Genomic DNA, 25,456 nt, shown 5'->3' with positions numbered 1-25,456 from the left:
TACTCAAAACCTTAAGGTATCTAAAAGCTAAGTACCTTCTTCAAAGTCATTAGAAGAAAAAGAAAGATCAAGACAAAAATGTAGAACAGGACCCAGGTACTTAACTCTAAATCCCTCTTGAAACCAGTACACTTCAAGGAGAAAAAATTAGCAAAACAAAACACACAAATCACTATAAAATAATGGTAAGTTTTAGTATGCACCCTGCCCCATAAACAATCAAGTAACTGGCCCCAGAAGCTGACAGCAAGCTCCATATCAAAGGTTAATTCTAGTCCTCTCTCTCTTTGTCTGCACTATATAATAACACTGAAGTGCTTGTAGCAATATTTCCAATAATAAAAGTCAGTGAGTGAAAGCCATAAAGAGCAGATTAAATGAAAGTAACGTTCAGCACAATCACAATGAAATCACTGCAAAATACAGCTATGGTACTTGGATTTATATGAGTGGTATAGTTACAGAAGAATGTTCCAGCATTGCTGCAGACAACAGTACAAGGGCTACTAATCACTGAACTATTGACATGTTAAGGGCACAGGGCAGCTCAAGATCTTAATGCAAATACTAAAAAAAAAAAAGAATAAAACTTTCTAATTATATGTGGCATGGTTTTCAATCTTTACCAAATTAAGTGCTGCTTAAGAAGCACATTAGCATTTGTTGTTTCTTTCATGGGAGTTGCCCCATTTTTAATCTCACTTCCCTAATAGGTCACAACAACAACAAGCCTGGAAGTTTCTCCCTTACAAATACAAGCAGATAACTTCCATTCCTGTCTGCACCTGGATTACCTTGAGTTCCACTATCTTTACCTGAAAGAAGATTGGCACAAGACATGGACAAGCAGCTCATATCTAATATTTTCCCCATTTACTGGGGCTAAAAAACAGAAGAGCAAGAAACACTCAAGCCCTATTCATAGTAAAGGAGGATAATACTAGAAGACAAAGGACAGACATGGTTTGAGTAGGATTGAGTCAATACAAAACCCCAAACCTCATAGGATTCTTCACTTAAACCAAGCACACATTGGTTAAACTATATATCAGTAGGATGAAAGAACCATAATAAAGACTATCCATATTCCAGTCTGTCCTTTCCCTAAACCATCATTTCAGTATGCACCAGGCAAGGAGAATTCTCTTGGTCTAGTTCTCTCAAAGTTTTAACAGTTCAGTCTAAATATGGGCAGTTTGATCTCACTGTGGCAAGCACAGCCCCACCTCACTGTCACACACTGACACCACTGCAGCTCCAGTAAGACCCTGCACTGATTACAGGCAGTACACCATTGCCACAGGAATGGCAGTATGTAAAACAAAACAATGTAAATGTGAATATTAAGTACCAATGACAATCCCAGTGTACTACAGTGATTGATAGAAACCTCTAGCTCTACTCAGCCTCATCTCATTGTACTTCTGCTTTCAGCATTGCTCTTCTCAGCACTGGTATGACAGCAACCCAATGGGTCACCTCAACAACACCAAGGTGCCTGACTAATAGTAAAAGCTGCAGCAAGATGTCCCCAAAAGAAAGTCTGCCTGCTGGGCAAGAACAAATTGGTTTGGGAGTCAGTGGTGTGTCCAAAAAATTTTATGCTTCCTGGGCCCTAAAAAGGGTAACCATCTTCAAAAGGTTACAGTACTTGACAGTTTTATAGCAGTTCTTCTGTTACCAGATTTATAAAAGACTCAAACAAATAAAGATATTATTACTTTTTATTAATATATGTACATGCACAATTATAGGAAAAAAAACAGAGCAAAGTCTTAGGATACATCAGGTCAGAAGAATGTGACCCTGTATATACTGAAACATTTATTTCATACACTTGAGAGTTCAAAAGAGTCCTCTGTAGCTAGACAAGAGCCACATATACACATACCATACTCCCTGCCATGGGAAAGTTGTCCAGCACAGCCACTGTTCATGCCTTGGCAGCAGAGAGTGACCTGCTGCAAGTGGAGCTTGCAGCTGCAATGTGAGCCAAATGTGAAGTGATGAGTGAGGTGAGAAGTGTTTCAGGCTAAACCCAAGTTTCTAAGTTCATCACACAAGTGACATTAAATTAATCCCCTCAGGAAGAGCCATTTTAGTCTGCTCAGGTTGGACACATAGCAGGGGGTTTGTTACTCACCACCTGGGCTGTTTTCTGCCTCTCCTCAATAATGCTGTTCCTTTGCTTGGCCTCACAGGCTGCTTCCCTTTCTTTTTTGGCTAGCCAGAGCAGCTCCTCTTGGACCAGTGCCTGCTCTTCCACATACCTGTAGGAGCATCAAAAGCAGAGAGAAGGTCATCAGCAGACTTCTGGCAACAGGGTCATGGTTTGTCATGGATTACCCCTGCTTAGAGCCAAAACAGAAATCCAGAATCTATTTGATACAAAATCTGCTCATAATCCCATCATCAGCAAGAATTCAAAAGCTCAACAAACTTTAAATATGACCTGCAATTTCAGTGAGGTACAACTTTGGCAACAACAGCAGACACAGCACCACATAAATGTATCTTTCAGTTATATTTAGCTCCATTAAGTACTTAATTAACACCTGAAAACAGTGAAAATTGGAAGCAGTTAGCCAGACAAATTAACACTGCTTTGGAAAAAATCAAGGGACATACAACAATAAAAAGAGTCAGCCTGACTGACAATACTGCTCTTTGGCTTTCACACAGGAAAGAAAAATCATGCAAAATGCATGCAGCAACAGCACTAAGAGAAGCAGCCTTAACTGAAAAAGCTTCAAAGGGGATTCTCAGGCATTGAAACAATCATAGAATACAATCACAGAATTGTTAAGGTTGGAAAAGATCAAGTCAACCATTAACCCAATGCCACCATGTTCATCACTAAACCATGTCCCCAGGTGCCACATCCATAAGCCTTTTGAATACTTCCAGGAATGGTGATTCCACCACTCCCCTGGGCAGCCTGTTCCAATGCCTGACCACGCTTTCAGTGAAGAAATTTTCCCTCATACCCAGCCTAAACCTTCCCCGGCACAACTTGAGGCTGTTTCCTCTTATCCTGTCACTCATTACCTGGGAGAAGAGACTGATCCCCACCTAGCTACAATCTCCTTTCAGGTGTTCTGGAGCCATAAGTTCCCCCCTGAGCCTCCTTTTCTCCAGGCTTAAACCCCCCCAGCCACTCCCAAGGAGCCTTGTGCTCCAGCCCCTTCCCCAGCTCCATTTCCCTCTCTGGACACACTGCAGCCCCTCAATGCCTTTTGTGTAGTGAGGGGCTCAAACCTGACCCCAGGATTTGAGCTGTGGCCTCAGCAGTGCCCAGCACAGGGGGACAATCACTGTCCTGGTCCTGCTGGCCACACCATTGCTGACACAGCCAGGATGCCACTGGCCTTCTTGGCCACCTGGGCACACCTGTGCTGGCTCATGTTCAGCCACTGCAAAACACACACTCATCATGCTCAGACTGAAATAAAACTCAGACATATGCACACATAGATATATTTCCAAATGAGCTAAACTTTTTCAAGAGCTTCACCTCACCTCCTGTAGAGTTCATGCTCTGCAGCAGAGTCACTTGCCTTTGGTGGCTGAATTCCTAGGAAAGAGAAACTTGTGACAACTAATAGTACAAATGTAGTCTTTCATCACAACATAAAATACTTTAGGAGAATTTCATATTATAAGAAAAAAAAAGTCAATAAAATTTAAGTTTGATGGACAGTTTGAATTTATGAAAGAGACATCATTTTAAACCAGACACACTGATTAAAACCATGCTAAGAGAACTTCTTTGTGAAGATATTAACTCCTCAAACCCTTATATATACTGAAAGATGAGCATGGTTGTAGACCTATTTTCAATTTCTTTCCTCTAGTTCCAGTAAGTCTTCCTCTTGACATCCTTCTCTCCTTGTAGTTATAAGGGATTCCACAAGTAAAGATGAAATTATTTAATGGAGTTCAGCCCACCCATAAAGCTAAAATCTACATTCAGGAAAGACACAGGTTGACAGCAAACAAATCCCTAAAACCAAAGGCCTAGTTCCCCAACTTCACTTTAGTCTGGATGCCTTAAACAAATCCATATTGCTGATATCTATCAACAAAGGCTATTTGAGAACCAACAGAAATCAAATAATTTCCTGACCTGAAAAGAAAGACAAGTTGAGAAACCAAATTTTATCATCCACTTAGCCAGCTGTGCTTAGACTGGTTATCCTTCCCCATGAGATTCTTTGCAAAGTGTAAAAAGCAGTATTTCTCTCACCCATGCACCATATACACCCTGCATATGTAAACCAGACAACAAGGCAGCTTGCCAGAAACAAAACCAAAATATTTCTGCCTTGTTTACTGCATATCTGAAATGCTAGAAATGTTCACAGAGTGATACAGGCTAACCAAAGAGCTCCTCTCACAATGAGGTAGCACTGAAAAGCTCCTCTGTAACACACAGTGGCAGCAGCACCCCGACAGTACCTGCAGGTTTGGGTTTCACTCCTGCAGCCAGGGAGGATGGAGCTGTGCCATCAGATGCACGGGGAGATGGATGGATGTCCCTCTTCCTTACAGAGCACCCCCTCATTCGGTTCACTACATCTTCAGTGAGCTGAAACAGAACCAGGGAAGGCAGCAGCCATGTCAGTTTCTGGTGTGTTTCACAGAGTTTCACTGTGAGCCTCCTTGTTTGTTACTTTCCATGGTGCTACAGAAGTATTGCCAGTATCTCACTGCAATGGCCCTTCAATCCAGGTGGTCAACACTTGTATGTTGACATGACATTTTTAAAACCCATACCCTATCAGTCAGTCACACAACCTCCAAGGAACTGCCTGATCCTAAAAACTCCACTAGACAATCTTCCACAAACAAAGGTGGAGATCACCCCCAAACAAATCAACCTTTTGTATAGGGACAAATTTCCCAGAAGTGGAAGGAAATAAATGAAGCAGGTTTTAAGTCCATCTTTTCCTCTTCTTGCTCCATGCTCAGCATGGCAGATGCGTTACAAGCCATATGACAGAGAACAGCAGACCTCCCACTCACATAAGGCTGCAAACATTTTTGCAATCTCAACTTCATTTTCACTCCCTGACATGGGTTCGAACCCATGAAAAGGAAAGAAAAGTAAACTTGAAGTTTTCTAGCAATTGAGTCAAAAAGGCTTCTCACAGCACTGTTGAAATTGACTCCTTCCTCCTGCCAAGGTCAGAGGGTCTGGCTGCAGAACAAAACAAAATGAAGAAGCAAGAGGAATGAAAATGAGGCTGTTCCCCCACCTAGACTTGCCACAGTAAAAGACTTATACCACTACTACCCAACTTAACAGCATTTTTAATACCTTCATTTTACATTGTTATAATGCCCAAGTCCTGATTTTAAAAACACAAATCCAGCTTTTTGGGTTTTTTTTTGCTCAATGAGTTACTGGCAATACAGTATTAATCCTTGTCTGTATCCTGTAAAGAGAAATTAGACAAAAGATAATTTTACCTCCATCAAAGACTTTAACAAGGAGTTAGGCAGAATCTTAGCTAACTTTTGTCAAATAATTAGCCAAAAGGGGATAAAAAAAATAAGTAGCCATAGCAAAACACACACTGCAAAGTTGATTTCTGGCAGGTTCTAGGGGAGATCACATCAAAGTATCAAGAAGTAAGCGCAATGAAAATGATGGTAGTAATAAAAAAACCCAGAACCAACATATTAAAAAAACAAAACAAAAAAAACAAAAAAAAAAAAAAAAAGGGAAAAAGATACTCGTCAGTGTTAGTTTCCACAACACGCTTTTGTCACTTTGCGAGCGAAGGTCAAGCAGCAGTGTCAGTGTCCCTCCGCAGATCCCGCTATTCCACAGGCCCCGTTCCGCCCGCCCGCCGCGCTGCCCCGGACCTGGCACCGGGAGCAAGGGCACAGCCCTCGGCATCACACTGCTAAGCACAAGGCAGGGGCAAACCGAGGCCATTAAGCAGCCAGGAGGGAAAGAGGGTTGAGAGCAGAGTTTGGAAGTGAAAATAAAGAGCTGGTGTGCCCCCGCTCTTCAACAGCCATGCCCAGGCCCCCAGACCCCTTTCCCACCACGTTCCAGTCACCCCATCACTTCTCCAACCCCTTTTCCTTCAGTTTTGTAGGTTTCTCTCCCCTCCTTGCTTCTCCCACTGCACCTCATTCCTCTAACCTCCCTGCCAGACCCTTCCCCAGCCCAGCTCCCTCCGCCCCCGGCCCTCGCAGCCTCCAATGCCCGGCGCCGCCTCACCCTGATGCCCTGCAGCACCCGGATTTGCTCCCGCTCGTCCAGCCCGAAGGACACCCTCCTGCCGCCGTGGCTGCTCGCGTAGCTGCCCATGCCGGCCGGGGTCGCCAATACCGGCCGTGCCCCTCTCCCGCACCGGCTGCCTGCAGCGCCTCTGCCCTCGCAGCACCTGCCAATATACCCGCTCCCCATTGGCGGCGGCCGCGGGGCGGCCAATAGCGCGGCGCGGTGCTGATAGCAGGGCGCGGTGCACGCTGGGGGCTGTAGTCCGTGCCCGGGAAACGGCTCCGGGAGCGCGGAGAGTCCCGCGAGCCCGCCCTCCACACCGCCCTTGTCAGCGAACGCGGCATCGAAACTGCCCGTGCAACTTCCACTGCTGCACGTCCAGCTCACGGGGCGTTCGCAGGCTGGGGAAGGATGACCTCCCGTCAGACAGAGCAGCTGCGCTGGGAGCAGAATTCAGAATTCAATTCCCCTCTGTGCTCCTTGCAGCCGCTCTGCTCCGGTGGACGGTGCCCGTACCTGCCCTGACACACACGGGTGACACAGCCCGCGCTGCCCGGCATGGCTGAGCCACAGCCTAAACCGAAGCCAGGAGATAATGCAGCACAGAGGCAGCTGGACCAAGAAATAACAGCTTTGGAGAATCTTTTTCCAACAAGCTTTCTGTATTCCCAGAAATAGAGGCCAGTTGGTATCAATGTGCTGCTTATCTCCTCAGCACACTACTCCCCACTAGTGCACGGGAGCAGGTTTAACTGTTTAATGCTATTCCTCTACTGGTTAATGTGGTAACCAGAGCTTTGCCTCAGATTTGGGCATTAATGGAATATCTGGGACTCAGCACCCCCCAAACCCCCCTGGATATCCAGGCCTCTTCTAGAGCTCATTCCTGGAAGCAGGGAATATTTTAACCTTGTATGCTGGAGAGCTGGCCCATTGCTTGAACTCTCAAGCAATGGCACTGTGCACCATGAGCTGTCTGCAGCCCAGGAACACTGCACCCAGCCAGGCAAGAGCACAGGAGAGGCTAAAGCTCCCTGCCAGAACACACTCACCTGCCTCCTGCTCGATTCTTACCTGCCACTGCTCACTTCATTTAACAGCAACCAATTCTTGTACTGAAAAGTCCATGAACACACATTGCTTATTCACCTCTTCTGTGCTCTGAGGGTTTCACAGCCTGCACCCTTGCTCTTTCAGACTGGTGAGTTCTCAACCATGCAACTACTCCTCCACAAGTCCTTCCATAACTGTGATCATTCCTGACATCCTTCCCTAGGTCTTTTCCAGGTGTATACTCCCAGCCAGGTGGCAGACATCACCTACAAAGACAAGGAAGCAGAGCTGGCAAAGGCAAACCCACATTACACCTGTGCCCACGTCGTACTGCCTTTTTTTTTTTTTTTTTACTTTAAATCTTCAACTTATTCTCATTTGAGAAATAAAGCATGACCATTTATGCCAAACTTATTTTTATTTATTTTACAAACAAAAATATACATTTATTCTATATTTTCTCTCTTTACGACCCCCCACACAAAACACACTTTGCTCAAGAACCACTTTAAAGATGGCCCAAAGCATTATATATACATAAATACACATCAGGAGGAAGGTCAGTCCATGACCTAGTGCAGAAGCTCTTCAGCAGCAGAACATGGGACATTCCAGAAATACTGGAGTCCTGCCAGCAAAGGACAGGATGGATGTGTTGACAACCTGCACAGGTGATCCTTCAGCACTGAATTCAGGTGGTAAAAAAGGCAAATTCATAAACAGGCTCTTCACAGCACAAAGCAGGGCAGGTAAGTCCTTTCAGTCAGGGTGCTGAAAGCCAAATACTCCTTGGGATGGAAAACAATTTGCTCCTTGAGTTCTCAACTGCTTTGAAATCTTCATCTCTCTTGACTCTGTCCAAGGCCCAGGGAAGTTCTGCAGGTTCCCCCATCCTTCCACAGCAGCTCTGGATCAGTGCTGTAAGCAGCATTAGGAGCAGCAGCACAGCAATCCAGACATGTCATCATCCATCCCTTTTACAGCAAGCAGCTCGGCATGGTTCAGGCTGACAGCAGTGACAGAGGAGTGTGGAACACTTTTCTAACCTGGCAAGGGCTGACTTGGCCACCTCCTTGTCCAGCTCTTGCAGTCATTGCATGAAATGGAAACCTAAAAGGCTGTGACCTACAAGAAACTACTCAGTTCTAGCACATAGACAGATGGAAGCATTTTCCCTTCAAAAGTAAATAAAATAAAAATTTAAAAAAAAAGGCAGGGGGTGGGGGGGTATAGTTGAGTAGGGGCACTGTTTCTTTTCAAGGTGCCAGTGCTACTTAGAGACCTGCAGGACAAAGTACCCAGGCAGACAGAGAAGCTGCATTGCTCATTAACAGAAAAATACAGCAAAGGCCTGCATAGTTTTGGCAACCAATATGAACTTCATGTTCTTATCCATGTTTTCCTTCTCTGTGGTGGGAACACCTGGTAGCAAACACTAATGATCCACACCAACACCTCCTCACTGCACCTTGTTAACTCTTACCTCAGTATTCCTCAGGAACAGCAGTAAGGTGGGGCAAGAGATTCACACAGCCCCAAACACTGCAAATTCCCTCTGCCACTCTTAGTGGAAAGTTGCTTATAGCAGATCTCTACCTACCTGGAGGACTCAGGTAGGAAAGGATCCCAAAATCTAGAGGAATGCATATCTTCATCCTTGGAAAGCACAGGATATCCCAGAAACCAGACTGATGCAGCCTTCACATGAACAGTCACTGGATTAGAACACCATGTCTTGAAACTGCCCACCAGACAGCTCAGAGAACAGGATTGTCCCTTCCAGCATGGAAGATGTTAGTAAGAAGTTCTAGAAAGTCTTTAAAAGGACAGCTCCCCACATGCACATAAGTATTTTCAACATATCAAGCCATAAAACTTCCTCAGACCAGCAGCAGTCTGGGGATCTGAACTGCAAGGTTAGTGAAGGACACTGCCAGAGATACACATCCACCTCCCACTCTTCTCCCAGCGCAGCACACTAGCCAGAACTTGATTCTAGCACACCTGAAGTGTCTGAGTTTCCAGTCACTAAACTCTTGACAGCTCAGACTCATCATAGGGCTCTGCTCTGCCTCAAGCACCTGAATGCCTCTGGAGCCTTCATCTGCAGAGTCACTTCCTCCTTCACAGCACTCTCCGAGCCCCTGCCAAAGCCATGAAGCAGTGTGCAGATGGAAACACACCTACCTCACAGGTTTTACTCTTGAAACTCAGCCCTGATTCAGTGTTGTTACTTAGATTTTCCTGTGAGCTCAAATGCACAGCACTACAGTCTCCACACCCTGGTTCACAGCTCCTTCAGCTCAGCTAGACAGCAGCACTGTCTGTCCTTCTGTCTCCCTACTGTTCAGTCACTTCATATCCATGCTGTGAGCTAACAGCCTTCCCAAATGTTCCCTGGGCACAGAGAATAGTTCATTCCTCTTCATACCTCTTTTTCCCCCTGCTCTGAGAACATTTCTTTTAACCACTAGCAACTCCAAATCACAATTTTCATTAGTGTTAGCTGAAACCAGGAGTGAGCCCCAGTGAGCAGCTTCCCTTGGCAGATACTATCACCACCTGTGCTGTTGCATCATGGCAAGATGCAGGCAGCAATGCTGCTTGAAAAAGCCCAGGAAGACCATCTTTGGTTTCAACCACCAAAATCTTTCTATGTATGTACAATACAGCAGTCAAATCAGCACCCTCATCCCTAAACACCATTCCTCTAAGTGCTTTCAGTCATTGAAGATGTGCCAGCCAGGGCTATCTTCTGAGTCATATTCACATCTGGAACGTGGAGAATCAGGAAAGTTCAGTGTTTAAAGGTTTATGAACAAAACCGCTCTACATTGTTCTCAGGTAGAAACAGAAAGTGTTCTTTCCAGAAGGGTTTGGGCTGCCAGCTTAGTTCCACAACAGGTTTTGGAAATCCTATGGACAAGAGGAAAGCCACAGCAGGTAGCCAAGGACAGATTTCCAGCGGACATCCCAAGAGCTGTGGTATCAGGGAGTTTGGAAGGACAGGAATGAGGCATCCTGTGGTTGAGGTGCCCTGCCTCAGGCATTGATGGATTTCCAGCGGTCACTGTCTATGCTGTTGATGCTGCCCACGTGGTATGGCATAGAGGCCACGTCATCCAGGTAGGCTGTGGTGTCAATCTGGGTGCTTGAGTAGAACCCAGAATCCATTCCTTCCTTCTTGGCAACAGCATAAGGGTGGGGTAGGTGCACATCCACATCCTCAGGTTCATCCACCTGACATTTGTAGGAGAAAAGGATCTTCGGTTCTGACCTGGAGTGATGGAAGATTTAAAATGCATGTTTAACCAATGAGGTATCCCAGCCAACTATCCTTAATTGAAACTCACCAATGTTAAGAAATTGTGCATTCAGACCTTAAATACTCTTTAAATGAGTCTCTTTTGGTCTAGAAATCTGTGGCAGAGTAACTGCCATAAAGCAATGCTAAATTAAGCTTTGAATGAAGTCACTTAAGAGAAATACAAATGGCAAAACCCTAACTCTTCTGTAGGAAAAGAGTTCTCATCTCGTGAGTTTTGAATTACTGAGGGCAACAGCACCCAAACACTACTGTACTGCACAGCAGCCTGGCTACTGACACCAGAATGAGTCAAAACAGGAGTACACTTCAAGTTCTACCTATGTATATTACAAAAACCAAAACACAAACACTTGTGGATGAGCAGTTTTCATCTTTAACTCCAGACACTGTTCCCTTCTAATTTCAATGGGATGCAGAGGTGCACTTCTACATTTTAAAAGCATTTTATCTTCTTAGTTATTTTAAAGCCTGCTGTTTCTCACTAATGACCAGCAAATACTAAAGCCTACACTAAACTCGTTTTCCCACCAAGTTGCATTTCCCGTGAGTGGCCACACGGCGGCGACCCTGGCCAGGGAATCCAAATTCCCAGGGCCTGTCACTGGTGATTTTTGGGTCCATGCTAGAGACCTCGGCAGAAGAGTTACTAAACCCCGACATCCTTTCTACAAATTTACCCCAAAACCCACCCAGAAGACAGTTTAAGCTCCCCCCAGGACTCAATTCCTCATTAAGCATTTAGCTATCAGCTTCAGCAGAAAAACTTTGTACTACACAGGATGCTGAAGAAATGCTCTGAAATGTGAGAGGAATACAGCCATCAGCTCTGTTCTGCATACAGAGCAGCCCTGCATAGAAGTGAGCAGCCCTAGGTCATAGAAATTCCTCAAGAGCAGAAATTGAGACTGGTTCTCCAAGTCATATTCTAGTTGCTGTCTTTATTCTACAGATTGAGAGAACCTGAGTACAAAAATACTTAAATGACAATATAAACCCATTTAAACTCCTGTTCCCAGCTACTCACCCAAAGAAACCTTTCAGGAATGCCACATAGATGAGAGGTGCAAAGAAGCTGAAGTAAAGGAACGTGGTAGCATCAACACAGCTGTCAACAGCAAAAGGGAACATGAGGGATTTAGCACTCAAGCACAATACAGCTGTATAACACCACTCACATCCTCCCAGATGATCCAATTTCCTTCCAAAGATGAAGAAAAAATCATGCTAAACAAATTTAAACTGATGCAAAGTAACCGCCATTGTCATCAACATGTGTCACTGTTTCTAGACACTCAGGGGAACTATGCCAAAACCCAAGGTCTGACCAAGAGCAGCCTCAGAACTTTCAATTTTGACTCACAGGTGTGACACTGATCCCTGCAGAACGAGACTCCAGGTATAAGGGTGTCCCTGTATTTCCAGCAAACTGACTATTTCCTCTCTTATCACCTACTAATGACCAGACATCAGTGCATTCACATTATTACTCTCACTCACCACCTCAAGACAACTGCAGCACATGCAGCTCCACAACCTCTCCACTAGGGAGTTTCCTGATTGTTTAGAGGACTTTTGGCACAAAACAGAACCAACAGGTTTATTCCTTCTTAGGAACACAGCATAGGTTTGTTTTCTTGGGAAAGGCAGTGCTGAAGGACACTCAAATACAACACAAGACCCAGGGCTGCAGACCTCCTCCCCCAGTGTACATACCACAGTCCTTCTATGATATCCACACAGAGGAGGGCACTGCCCAGGCCCTGCACCAGGTTCAGCAGTGCCAGAATGCCAGCATAAATATAAAAACTCTTCCTGGCTGTGGGAAAGACATGGACACACATCAACCTCTAACACCAAGCCTGGGGAAATCTGTTTGATGGAGATGCCAAATCCAACAGAAGCGTCTCACCACCTTGTCTCTAAGAACTGCTGAAGAATTAAGACTCCATTTTCCTGACCCATGCTGGCAGGATTGATGGTGGTATAATGGACTAAATCATACCCTCCTGCATGTGCATATGCACACACAAGATGGGTATTGAAAGCAAGGTTACAGAAACACATGCAAAGATTTAATTTGCAACCATGTGGAACCAGCATCAGTCACATAACTGAATGCAAGAAAAACAAACAAAATCAACCCAGCTAAACCAGGAGCTGTGCCCTGCCAATGTACAGCAGTAACAAAACTGCTCATGAGACCCTGATAAGAACAGCAGGGTATGTTGGACATCAGGCAGATCAGGCCCAGGACCTGTGCCTGTGACATGTGACATACATATCCCCTCCCTCAGGATACCCATACAGGGATGTCAATGCTACTTAGGAGAAAAGCTCAGTACAAACACTTGAATAACAGCTTCTCTATTCAAGAGCTGGAGATATTCTGCAACAACAACAAAAACCAAACAAATAGAAGTATCTTGGTAACGTAAAAGCCCAGATAAAAATTGTTGAACAGCTCCCATTTAGCCTTCCTTTCCCAGGGGATGACTAGCATGCACACTTTAACATGTGTGCGTTTCAAAGGAAGCTATTTAAGGTTATTAAGAAGCCATTCCTTAAGGCTTTCAGAAGATTATATATTTAAGTAATACCTGTATCATTAACAGAGCAGTAAGTCTTGTTTTCTTAATTGTTTAGCTACTAAAGTAGTAGTGTATCTGCTCTCCAAAAGACACAACATACTAACTTTTCTATGGATAAGTTACCAGTCCTTTGCCATGCCATCTAAACTCTGAGACATGGAATGCATCTGCAGCACAAACACATACAGGAACCTTTTATTCCCACCTATGCTTTATCCTGATGCTGTACCCATCTACACTATGGAAAACACTACAGTTACCTACAGGGCAAAGAAATCCGGTCTTTCAGAGGAGTTTTTGGAAGAATCACCACCAAGGAATAGACCTGTTGAGACAAAGAACTAACAGTTCCATTGCTGCTTGGCAATTGAACTCAACAACCTTTGCAGGGATGGTGTGTGGTATTATGCACTCCCTGCCTCAGGAGAGATGCACAAACCCTTAACATTAAACACAGTACAGATGTGGAGGCCCCACAGCTCACCCCCATCAGCATTAAACAGCTGAGAAACACATGAGGAAAGAACATCTGAGCTCAGTTGGAATACAACTGCCCCAGCTTACACCACTCCCACTGGACCTTTATCACTTCAGCTTCCCCACCACATGAGAAGCATCAATGCCATGCTGTAGGAGGCAGGAGGGGGAGTAGGGCATTATTGTACTCAAACCATCCTCCTTCCTCCATTTAGAAAATACAAAAAAGCTATCAGAGTGCAGAACATATTCCAGTACTTACCAGGAAAAAGAAACAGGAGCTGGCAAGCCAAAAGTGTCTCCCTCCATGGCCATAGATATTGAAGTCTTCTGCTGAGAGGTGGGAATCAGGGTACAGGATTTCCAGGGTGCCCTAGGAGAGAAGTGGCACCAACATAATTCTGTTACAAGCAATATAATATCCTCACCAAAATGCATATTTGGATACTATGCTTAAAGAAGTTCAGAAAACAGCTGGCCTGCCCCCTTGCTCCAACCCAACCAAGCCCTGCCCTGCTTAGACCAAGTTACAGTTAAAAAACAGAAGAGGAAGAAACTAAAGCTGAGAAGTGAGGAGAAAGAGTGGCAGGAATCTGCATCTGAAGGAAACTGGCATCAGCAAAATTACAGAAGAGAGACTGAGGTGGACAAGGGATGCAAGCACTTATGTCTAAAATAGACCAAGAGCTCCATTTCCATCTTTAAAGTAGACCTTTCTGCTGAAATATCCAGATATAGTCAGTTTGGGAAAGGACAGCCTTGTTTAGGAGCTACCAAACAGACAGTGGAGAGAAAAGTGCTTGTAAGCACTACTGAACCCAGATATAGATCCAACACTTGATATTTTATGAGGCTCCTCCAGCTTTATCATGTGGTAATGATCAGCTCACTGCCTCTGCAGCCAAGAGCCTGGTCCCAGAACAAAGCTCTGTGTGTTATTCTGGTGCTGCCCTGAGTATAGACATGAGCTGACCACTGACATGCTGAGGAGGAAAATAAACCCAGACACAGATTGCATTGTTCAGGGACATGAAGACTCACTAATAAACTGAACCAGCAAGCCAGCTGCTAGTCTGAAGAGAAGCAAGAGCTCTCTCCAAGATCTCTCAAAGACTCAGTAGGCAAGGACACTGCAGTACCCTTACTTGGCAAGCACACGGTTTTCATGGCCCTTGAGCCAGATCCAGAACTTGTGGCTCAGGTGTGGAAAACATTACTCTTGTTCCCAGATTCATTAAACAAGGCAATCCATCCAAACCTCATTTCTTCACCTTATCTGAGCTATTTATGCAGTAGACAAGCAGATAGTATCTACTTATACACTGCCACAAGCATTCTGTCTTCCTCCAAAACCTCTTCTAAAGAGCAAATCTGCCACTTTCAGATAGAGGAGTCACACACTTAACTGCTTAACTTGAAGCAAAGTTCCTTCTTCTGCAAATTCTTCTGCTTCAATGTACTCACCTGGGTGACAGAATATGCCAGAGACAGCACAGTGGTGATTGCCAGCACACGTTTCACACTCGACTTGCTCTCCAAGTGACCTGTAATTATTGGGTATGGAAGTGACTCAGGGTGCAATCCCAGCACTGGTTAAAAACAGTTCTTTTCAGAACAAATAAAGGAAAACATTTGTATTTCCAGAGGCTTTCAAGGGAAGGTTAAAGCTCACTAAACCCAAGAGTTGAGCCTTTCACAGGCAAAAATCCTACTTACAAAACAACAGATTTTAACTTGCTCTCCTCCTGTCCACACTAAGAGAAAATAACTAACTGCTGGGGTTATAGGAAAGAAGGAAAATAAAAAGGAATTACTCCTGCATCAAGTACACTGAGATGTGATAAAGCTGCTTCTCAGGGAGATGGGAGAGATGGACTAGAGAAAACTGTACTAGAATATACTGAAGCAAGCAATTTCCAGAAGCTCCTTCCAATCTAAATTAATCTATGAGTTCTCAAAAGATAAAAAATATACTGCTCACATGTCCCACTGACATGTGCAACAGAAACTCCCATGCTCTCCTCTATCTCTGACCTACAGGGATAGGCATTTTCACTTGCATAACTGAAAAAAGTAGAAATACAATTGCAGTTACAGATAAAGCATTTGAATGCAGCCAGGATGGATCAAACCAATTAAGGATGGGATGAAGGGGACAGAACGGCCCCCAAAGGGACCACCTTAAATAAAATGAGCTTCAAGCAAAGATCAGACTGTTGATCTTGGCATAAAAATCTTACCTAAGCTGTACACTCCATCATGTGAGTGAAGGACAAACCAAGCACATATAAACCCTTAAACCACACAAACCATAGATCTGTAAGAATGAGTCCTTCAGCCACTTCGAACTAAATCTCTACAATTTGCCCTTTGCATTTATTCTACAGCCTCTTCACTTCATAGAATGAGCGTCACCATAAACTTACAAATGCAACCTCTGTGGAAGGAAAGGCAACAGGAAACATTCAAAGCACTCAAAAACCTCCTGACACATACCAAAGGCAAGGCCTAGAATCACCACACTCAGTTCAATCGCCAGAAGGAAGAACCTTGTGATCTCCCACAGGATCTGAGGGATAACAGAAACCAAACAGATTAGGTGGAGCCAGGAACCAGTTTGAAATTATTAAAGCAAAACTCCAGGGGATGGCAGCCTCTGAATGGCTGGTCATTCCCACAAACCCTTCTCATGCTTTGTAGGAATACTGACCACATGCTTGTTCCAAGCCCTGCTTGTGCCTATGGAACAGAACAGTTGTGTGGGAATGAATAAATAGTAGGTCTAGAGAGAGGAAGTGGCCATGGCTTGCCCCAGTTCAGAATCTGTCACTTGTTTCAGATGTGTTCTTGCTGCTGTGCTCCCAAAGAGCACAAGCCCACGATGACCTCAGAAGTAAAATATTAAACAAGACCAGTTCTTAAAGAAGTAGATATGCCTGAACCTACTCATTTTTCTGCCTCTTCCAAAGCTACTGGTCCATAAATCTAAAGCATATTCAAGTAAAAAGCACCCCCCACTCCAGCCTGTCATTTGCAATCTCTTGTTTTATTAAGTGAAACGAGCAATAAAAAGCAGGTAAGGCAATTTTTCAGGGAGTCATGCAATAAATCAGTGCCAAACCTAGAACAAGCACCCAGATTCTGGCTTATTAACCCTTTACCTCCAAATACTGAGTGATATTCTCTTGAAGATATGTAATATTTTAAAAGGCATTGGATAAGACTTCTAATCCCAGCAAACACACAGTGTGTGTATACATATATATATATATATATATATAAAAAAACACAAACCTAAGATGGGATAGGACATATTTACAGAAAAACTGTCAGAATATCTGTATTGTTACATGATTTCCCAGTAGCTACAATTAGCAGCAACACCAGAGCTGAAGAAAAACACCTTCCACCTCTTCTTCATTATTCAAGTCCTGCATTTGCACCTACATCTGTTGGACAGAGGTGAATGAAAAATGCTACAAACATCCAGCCAGTCACAACAGCAGCTTATCACAATTCTTTGACAGTAACATGAAAGGGAAAAGCAAGGAAATCACACTGATCCCAGAGAAGAAAGCCCTAATACCTGTACTCTGTAGGTGCCTCCTCTTTCTGTAACAGCTCAAGAACTGCTGAGCTTTTTGTTTTAAGTAATATTTTGCTACAAATCAAATTACTACAAAGGAACAGCACATACAAAGATATTTCCTGTTTGCTAAAGGTTCACTCTGTGCCCAGAGTGGTTGCAAGGACATCCAGGTGTCAGTCTCAAAAGGGAAGTTGGTTTTAATTGCATTCAATACAAAAACTTCGACACTTTCAAACAGCCACTGGAATACTGAAAGAGTAACAAAGACCAGGTCTTGCCTATCCAGTAAAGGTATCTGAATGTTTATCTCTTGCAAAAAAAATAATTTCACCCCTGTAACAGGAAACTTTTGCCACCACTATTTGTGTGTCTATTTTAGGAAATCCATTGTTTTACCATCCTGGATGTTGTGATGATTCATATTCAGCTATCAAAACAGGATTCCATAGTACACATAGCTAAGAGTACTGCAAAAAAAAAGCACATTTTTCTTGTGCATACATAAGAGGAAAGCCAGAGCACATTGCTGTGATCAGAAGTACACAAAGCACAGCCTCTAATGTCAGTGTTGCACCTACCTTGTCAGCAACCATGGCAGCATCAGAGGCACTCACAGTCATGGAGACAACAGCTCGGGCAATGCCAACTAAAGCCACCACAAATACCTGCAAAACAAAAAGCAAAAGTGAGCTCATGTCAAAAGGCACATATGCACTAGTGATCAGAAACCCTTCTGGAACACCATTTTCAAGGTCATCTTTCAAGCCTGATAACATGTACTAAGAATTTCCTGCAGCAAACTAAAGTTAATTTCCTGAGAGAGATTCCTCAGACCCATTAGGTAGGAGCAGTGCCTTAGAATTTAGGAAGGAACAATTGCCTCAGCTGTCAGATTAACCCTGAAGAGTTACAACAGTTATCTTTACAGTCTTCCCACCCTTCATTCTTTTGGGGCAGAGGAGAAGAAATGGACAGAAAACAAATTCTCTCTGAACTACAAAGCCAAATGTTGATATGTCTGATAAACCAATCACATCAGATAACAGAAACCACTCAATACCAACTACACCACTACACAGCTGTGACAAAACTAAACCTGCAGTTCTCTCACTCCATACTGACAATGCTCAGGAAAGCAGAGGAAAAGTCACCTGCAGTCATCAGCTTTAAAACATCTTACCCTGCTGCACAGGGCAACATAGAGATCCCCAACTCACTTCATATGCCATTAAAGGCATGACAGCTCAGCGAGGCTCAGTTACCCCATGCTACAGCCATACTACACAATTAAGAGCTCAGTTGGGTGTATCTACACTCCACTGTGCAGATTTACACTCTAAGAAAGTGAATTTTTTCAGATAAAATTCTCTAAATGTAAGGCTGATCCTAACAATGAAGGTAGGAGACAACTAAACCTATCAGAGAACCAAGAGTCCAAGCTGATTCTAAGGTGGTTGCAGAATGGAAATGACCAATAAGTGACTCACAGATTAGTATCTCTTTCTTAGACGAAAAAGGGACAGCAATAGCAAGAAAGAAGAATACAACCATCCCTCCTGGGGTGGAAAATTTCATGATAAAACACTGACAAAAAAAGAAGGGCTCCTGAATATAATGGCATTCTAGAGCTGCAACAACTCACTGGAGAGGAATACACAACTTTTTGTTTCCTCTCTAAGCAGGTAGAGAGTCTTCCCAATCTGCTAACTCCACATTAATCACTAACTCCAAAGGAAAGCATTCCTTTAGGACATGACAAACAGGCAATTCAAAGGAAGTCCTCACAGAACACACTTCCAGCCTCATTTCCCAATAGCATACTCAAGAAATGAGTATAAAACTGAGTTAACACATTTTCCTCTAAGACTGTGCTGGATTTGGCAGGGATAGAGGAAATTTCCTTTGCAGTAGCTGGAATGGGGCTGTGTTTAGGATTTTTGTCCTGAAAACTCTGTTGCCAACACAAATGCTTTCATTATTGCTGCACTGCACTTACACAGAATGTAATGCACTTTTTGCCTTACTCCTCACTCCAGCACGAGCTGGCTGGAGGTGCACAAGGGGAGACAGCTGGGATAGTTTACCCCAGCTGGCCCAAGGAATATCCCATATGGCATCACGCTCAGCACATAAAGACAAGAAGAAGGAGGAAGGAAAAGACTTTCAGATTAATGGTGTTTTCTTCCCCAGTAACCATTACATGTGATGGAGCCCTGCTTTCCTGGAAACAGCTCAACGTGCCTGCCCATGGAAAGTGGTAAACTAATGCCTTGCTTTACTTTCCCTGTGTGCACACCTTTTGCTTTGGCTTATTAAACTGTTTTTATCTCAACCCACAAGTTTTCTCACTTTTACTCTTCTGATTCTCTCCCCTGTTACAGAGAGGGGGAGTGAGAGAGCAGCTCTGTGGGCCTGAGTTGCCATCCAGAGCATAAAGTCAGTTCACTTTTCTCCCTTTGGTTTATTAAGAGTTTTGTTTTTCAAAGCCTTTGGCACAAACCTCTACTGACTATGTGCATTACTAGAAACATGTAGGAAGGCTTAAACCCAAACTAGAAAGGGATGGTAACAATTCTAAAAACATTTCTGTATAAACCTGGTTATCCAAAACTGTGCAGAAGCCCAGAACCCCAACTCTTGGCCTGAAAGAGCTAACCAGGCTTCCCAGCAAAGATTCAGATGAGGCTACTAGGCCAGATTGGTTTTGAGTTTCTTGGGTTTTGCCATGCCAGTACCTGTACACAGGCCAGGGAAAGAGGTGTCCATCTAACTCAATTCAAATAAACATTCCCTTTCACAACCTGTACTAATCCCACTGAGGAAGAGCAACCATACTATGTTACATACTGAGGCAAGCCAGGATATCAAGAAGCTTCTGAATGGTATTTTTAAACAAATTAAAGTAGGTCCATAGCTGCATTTATGATGTCCTGTAAGCAATATCACAGGACATCACAGGATTGGTGAGAGGAGAACAGCAAGATCTTAAATGTTTGCAAACTGTAACTGTACTGAATATTCTGTTTCCACCTTAAGAACTACCAAAAACATCATCAAGTCAGGGCCACTTTGACATGATGTGAAAGAAACTAACAGGGTTAGGTTTCCACATTCCCAGACTAACCAGAATCCTGTTACATCATTTTCTCCAGCAGATGACCAAGCTTTTCAACAGCTTCACACAAGTAATTTGCCTTTCACTGCCTCAATGAAACAGTGGGTTTGTGTCCCATGCTACTTACTGCAAGGAGCACAGAAAGCATCAGATACGAGGTTCCAAGACATCAAAGCAACAATAGAAGAAAAAAGGAAAAGGAGAAAATGAAATCACTGCAGGAGAACAAAATACAGCTGATCTGGCCCCAGAACCTATTAAAAGCTGGATTCAAACAGTGAAAAAGTCTATTTCTTGTAGAACACCTTCAATGGAAAACAGATTTTATCCCTGCAAGAGCTGGTCTAGGCTCTCTCCACTAGTTCAGTGATGTTGTTCATGAGTGGTAATAAAAATGACAGTCATCAGTTCAAAGGCACAGAGTGGTACTCACTAGTATGTAGAATGTAGTGAAGATTGGGCTGGAAGTGACCCGGATTTTGGCCCGGGCAGAGGGCAGCTTCCAGAGAAGAAACATAAAGAAAAGCACATTGGGAACCAGGAGCAGAAGATCCCAGTAGCGGACTCTGCAAAAGCAAATAAAACAGGTTTTATCCCTGATCTTCAGGCCCTAGAAAGGAAAACACCAGCCCCAGTCCCTTCTCAACCAAGCTGACAAACAAACAAAGCTCTTTGCCTTGGTCCAGGGTCAGACTGTGGTCCCATTTCCTCCAACTCACCGGGACTTCCCGATGTCCTCATAGAGCAGCAGCAGGCACTTGTGCGGCACGGTGATGTTGGTGCCGTTGATCACCTGCGTTGTCGCTGGCGAGAGAGCTGTCACGTTAGCCAGCGCTGTCACCAGCGCACTCGAGCGTGTGATGTTGTCAAACATGGACAGTGTCATCACAGACATCATGGACTGGAACATCCCGTCTTCCCTCTGGTCCAGGTCAAACAGAGCAAGACAACCACAGCAGAGAAAAGCAATATTAAATCAGTTGTGAGTCACAGTTAAAAAAGCACATCCTTGACATTAAGCCCCTGCACAATTGCTTCCTGCTTGGTGCAGCCAATTATCATCATGTCAAAGACTGTATTACACAATGAAATGCCACCTGCCCTAAGCCTGCACACAGCCATTAGGGTGGTCAGTACAAAACCACACTCTGATATCAGAGTAACAAGCACCTTCAAATGGTGCTATGTGGGATTAAATTTTGTGATTCTTTGCGTATTGGCAGATTCCTAGAAGAAAACAAGACTCAACAGCAATACATAGCATCATCAAATAGAGACAAAAACCTACTTTACCAGGATACTCATTCTTGGTCCCAAGATCAAGAAGTGACAGCCAACAATTTGGTTTCAGCTACTGCAAAGAGAAGATGAAGGTCCCTCCCAAAAACCTACTGCTGTTAGCAACTCTGAAGTCTGAGAGCAAGGAGTGCCTCACATACACTCACCTGAAGGGATTGTACAGTCTCTACCTTTCAAACCCAACACTGGCAAAAACCAAGATTCAGCATTCTTATTCTAACCCTCTGCAAGATACCAGAACAATTCTATTTTTAAGCAACTCTCTTCCCACCCTAAATGAGAACCCTGACTGTTAAGGTACTTCAGTAGCTCCAAGCTGAATACAAACACAGGGTCCAATCACTCCTCCTGAAAATCCCCAGAAGAAAGATCATAGACAACGCAGAGATGCAAAAATGATAAATCTCTGACAACCAGCATCAAAAATGCACATTGCCAGGGACAGCACTTGAGCAGCCTGTGTGTTACAGCTAATTCCAGGATTTATCTCAAAAAAAATTCTCCTTGTTTGACTCCAGCCCTGACTTGCGTGGTAAAAACTGACAGCCCCCATGACAGGGCTCAGAGGTATTTTCCCTCAGAGGTTCTGGGTGAGTCACAAGCTGGAAAGCATCAGCACAGCCCTGTGTCATCTGCTGAGCTTTCAGAGTTCAGCAGCACCTTCTTCATAAATTGCTTGAGATTGTCAGTCACAGGCTCTTCTTTCTCTTCAGAGGCTGAGATTCTTCCCAGGTTCTCTAAGGGGCAAAGGAATGATCCTACCCTCAGCCAACAAAGCCTCCCTTTGATTCATCCTTGCTGACAGATACTCCCTGAGCTGGGATTTTCTGCCATGACAGCCGTATGCTGTGCTGCAGGAGAGGCATCACAGTAAATAAACACACAGCCCTGCAAGGAGCAGCTTTGTGCCAAGATGGCAAAGCCTGGGCCAAAAAATTCTACTTCTAAGTAGAAGTTCCAGCAAACAACCTTCACATTCCAAACTGATCTCTGAAACTGTCCCTTTCTTCCCTCCAGCTACTCACTTCTCTGAATTGTTAAGAGCAAGATTTTCTTTGAATACTTTTGCTCCGTTCTCTTCCTCTGTAACACTTCCACATCAGTAGAGGTGAGGCCAAGAATGGTCACATTTGCCAACACAGAAAAACTTCTACATTATTTTTTTAAAAGCTGGGGAAAAGTAGACAAGAACCTCACAGGCCACGGGCAGAACAACATTATCAGCTGTGAACCATCACAACCTCCCAGTAGCTCTTCTGGGACCAAGAATTCCATCTGCCTGTCACACTGAAAAGAGCTCAAGTATAAAGCTGTGAGAGATTTACATTAGAAAAACAACTTCTTATGGAAAGAGCAAACAGGCTCCATTATTTTCCCCAGAAGCCACCACTATCACGAAACAGCAGCTGCTGATAAGGAGAGGAGTTGGCTACACGTAACAGAACTCCAGTCACGAGGTTTCAAAGGGCAAAGCAGAATCAAGCTCACCTCTCAGCCAGGCTACAGCCTGCTACTTGCATTCTTCCTCCCCAGATAAAGTGTACACAAAGCAACAGAACATCCAATGTGAACCTGATAAGAGAGGGCAGCCAAGGCCATCAGACAGACAGCACTGTGGTCATACTTTTCTAATAGCTAAGGCCTACAGCAAGATGTGGAGAACTGGCTCACTCCTGTACAAATCAACAGCAAAAATCCCACAGCAACAGGACCAGGAATTGATGGAAAGGATCCAGCTAGAAGTTGCCATCCCACTGCTCCTTTCAGCCCACTATCCTAGCCCTGTCAAGGCCTAAAGAAGTCCAGTCAGCTGAGCCTATCAAGGAGCTTACTCACCACACCTTGCCTCCATGGGACTGCTCACTTCAGCCAGCCCAGCCCATGTGGGGGTAAAATCACCCCAGAGCCCCATGAAAAGACACCACTGCTGCTGTCCTGGTATCCCCTTTTCATCCAGCAGGCAGCTCTGTACACCAGAAAACAAAATAACATGTTTTTCTACACTCCAGATGAAGTCAGGCTGACTTGGACAAGGCCAATTCCTCAGTCCAGACCCTGGAGAAGGTGCATTTGGACACAGAACATGGACATGACTCCTGGGAGCACTGGGAAAGGCTCTGCTACACCTTCAGGGAAATGCTATCTCACCAATGCATATTGGTCCTTGAATCACAGCACTGTCACAATATCAGAGCTCACATCACTGGCAGTTCTCTGTTCTTTCAAAGCCTATCTACAGAAAGGTGAATTACAAGTCACAGCTGTAATAAAAAATAGAAACTTGTCTGTCTTCCTGCAAATAGCATCAGAAATTCTCTTAAGTAAACATCATGACAGGATGAAGACTGCTTCTTACAGTACTCTATTTGTGGAATGAAAACTGCACTGATCAGATCCCTGATCAAATATAACTGTTACTTTAAGTTTAAATGCTTAAAAATACCTCAGTACACTAGAATTAAAACAAACAAAAAATTCCCCACCAACACAAAAAAGAAGGAAAAAAAAAACAAAACTTTTTTTTCCTCTCTTCCTTTTTAAGAAGTCTCTTCAACCCTCTCTTTTGGTCACAACAGTTGCAGTCTTCATTTCACTCCTACGGTTTAAGACAGGGATTTTCCCTTAGTGATTGAAGTGCTCCCTTCCAGTTTCACTCTCCCATCTCATTCTGAACTAAGATTAAAAATAAAGGAACTGCAACGAGGAAAATATACCAAACGATGAAAAATACCGAAAGCAGAAGTATCAATAATAAGCCCAAACCCCCAGAGACAGAGAAGCATGGCGCAGAGGCGGATTTCGGAAATGCATATCCCGGGGTTTTTCAGTTTTAGTTTTGATTCCCGGGGAAGGCGGGTTCACAACACGCAAGCGAAGCGGCGGTGCGCGGTCACTGGGCTCTGGGCTGCCGGAGCAGCACCGCTGGAGCCGCTGCAGCTCCACCCCAGCCGGCACCGGCCGGAGGCGCCCCGGGGGCTGCGGCCATGGGGCCCCGGGCTGCACTCGGAGGCCCTCGGAGGCCCGCGGCCCCCGCGCAGCGCGGCCCCGCCGCCCCGCTCTGAGGCACCGCAGTGCCCCCCATCCCCATTACGCCTCCCGCCGGCCCCGCTCCGCTCGTACCCGCCGGGCCCCGCTCGTAGTCAGCCCCGCTCCCGCCGCTCAGTGCCGGCCTCCCGGCCCCGCCATCCCGGCCGCGGCCCTGCCGCTCCCCTGAGCCGGGGAGCGTCGCTGAAGAGAGGCCCGAGCGCAGCGCCGCGCAGCCGAGCGGAGACGCGGCCGCCACAGCCGGGACTTGTCGGCGGACCCCAGGGGCGTTATTGAGAGACGGTCCCCGAGAGGCCCGCGGCTGGGCCAATCAGAGAGCGGCTTCTGTCAAAGACCCAAAACAAGTAGCGGAGCGAGCCAATAGAAAGGGGCGGGAGGCGGGACTAAGGGGGCGGGTCCGCCGCGCTTTAAAGGCGCCTCATCCCCGCCCACCTGTGGGTGTCCGGCGCGGCGGGCACGGTGGGTCCGGCGGTCTCGGTTCTGTCCTGTACAGCCCGGTCCCGCCCCCGGGCCAGCCCGCACAGCCCAACATCGCAGCCAGCGAGGAGCGCTGTGCCCTCCTGCACCCACCGCCACGCACCTGACAGGATACACCTCCCAGGAATTCCGTGCAGCCTGTGGATGCGGGCCAGGGCAGTTAATAATTGAGGGACATCCCATAATAAGTTCCTGCAGGGGATAATGATTAACGACCTGTGAGTCTGGCTTTTAAAGGAGAGCTTGA

General features: G+C 45.0%; 2 protein-coding genes across 6 annotated transcripts in view; both read right to left on the bottom strand.

Moving 5' to 3' along the window:
* CHCHD6 (coiled-coil-helix-coiled-coil-helix domain containing 6) overlaps positions 1-6,437 on the bottom strand; it is a 106,985-nt gene extending 100,548 nt beyond the window's left edge. For 3 of the 5 annotated variants that reach the window (XR_013775674.1, XR_013775675.1, XM_079316601.1), the window contains exons 1-4: positions 6,236-6,437; positions 4,459-4,588; positions 3,520-3,574; positions 2,144-2,270 (exon numbers count right to left, since the gene is read on the bottom strand). Coding sequence is in view for 3 of the 5 variants with exons in the window: in XM_079316601.1 (XP_079172727.1) it covers positions 2,144-2,270; positions 3,520-3,574; positions 4,459-4,588; positions 6,236-6,424 (501 nt within the window). In the remaining 2 variants the exon portion in view is untranslated. The remainder of the gene's footprint in view (positions 1-2,143; positions 2,271-3,519; positions 3,575-4,458; positions 4,589-6,235) is intronic. The other 2 variants (XM_079316602.1, XM_079316600.1) reach the window with 2 other exon arrangements.
* A 1,253-nt stretch (positions 6,438-7,690) lies between these two features.
* TPRA1 (transmembrane protein adipocyte associated 1) lies at positions 7,691-25,015 on the bottom strand. Its single transcript, XM_079317181.1, has 11 exons — positions 24,808-25,015; positions 21,108-21,310; positions 20,822-20,954; positions 17,852-17,938; positions 16,181-16,253; positions 15,149-15,228; positions 13,947-14,057; positions 13,472-13,532; positions 12,333-12,435; positions 11,644-11,724; positions 7,691-10,568 (listed from the first exon to the last, which is right to left on the bottom strand). Exons 2-11 carry the CDS (start codon positions 21,296-21,298, stop codon positions 10,334-10,336), a joined length of 1,155 nt encoding a protein of 384 aa, XP_079173307.1. The 5' UTR covers positions 21,299-21,310; positions 24,808-25,015; the 3' UTR covers positions 7,691-10,333.
* Positions 25,016-25,456: the final 441 nt, after the last annotated feature.

The sequence above is a fragment of the Erithacus rubecula genome (genome assembly GCF_903797595.1).
Source record: "Erithacus rubecula genome assembly, chromosome: 13".
In the NCBI taxonomy this organism is placed as follows: Eukaryota; Metazoa; Chordata; class Aves; order Passeriformes; family Muscicapidae; genus Erithacus; species Erithacus rubecula.
Note: the sequence above shows the minus strand (reverse complement) of the source record. Positions and strands in the feature narration are given on the sequence as shown.

Excerpts from the sequence above, each read along its gene's own strand:
- TPRA1 (XM_079317181.1), bottom strand. The coding sequence starts at position 21,298 with ATGTTCCAGTCCATGATGTCTGTGATGACACTGTCCATGTTTGACAAC. Across the intron at positions 13,533-13,946 it reads GCTCCTGTTTCTTTTTCCTG|GTCTATTCCTTGGTGGTGAT; the intron begins GTAAGTACTGGA and ends TTGTCTCAACAG. Across the intron at positions 12,436-13,471 it reads AGACCGGATTTCTTTGCCCT|CCAGGAAGAGTTTTTATATT; the intron begins GTAGGTAACTGT and ends TCTTTCCCACAG.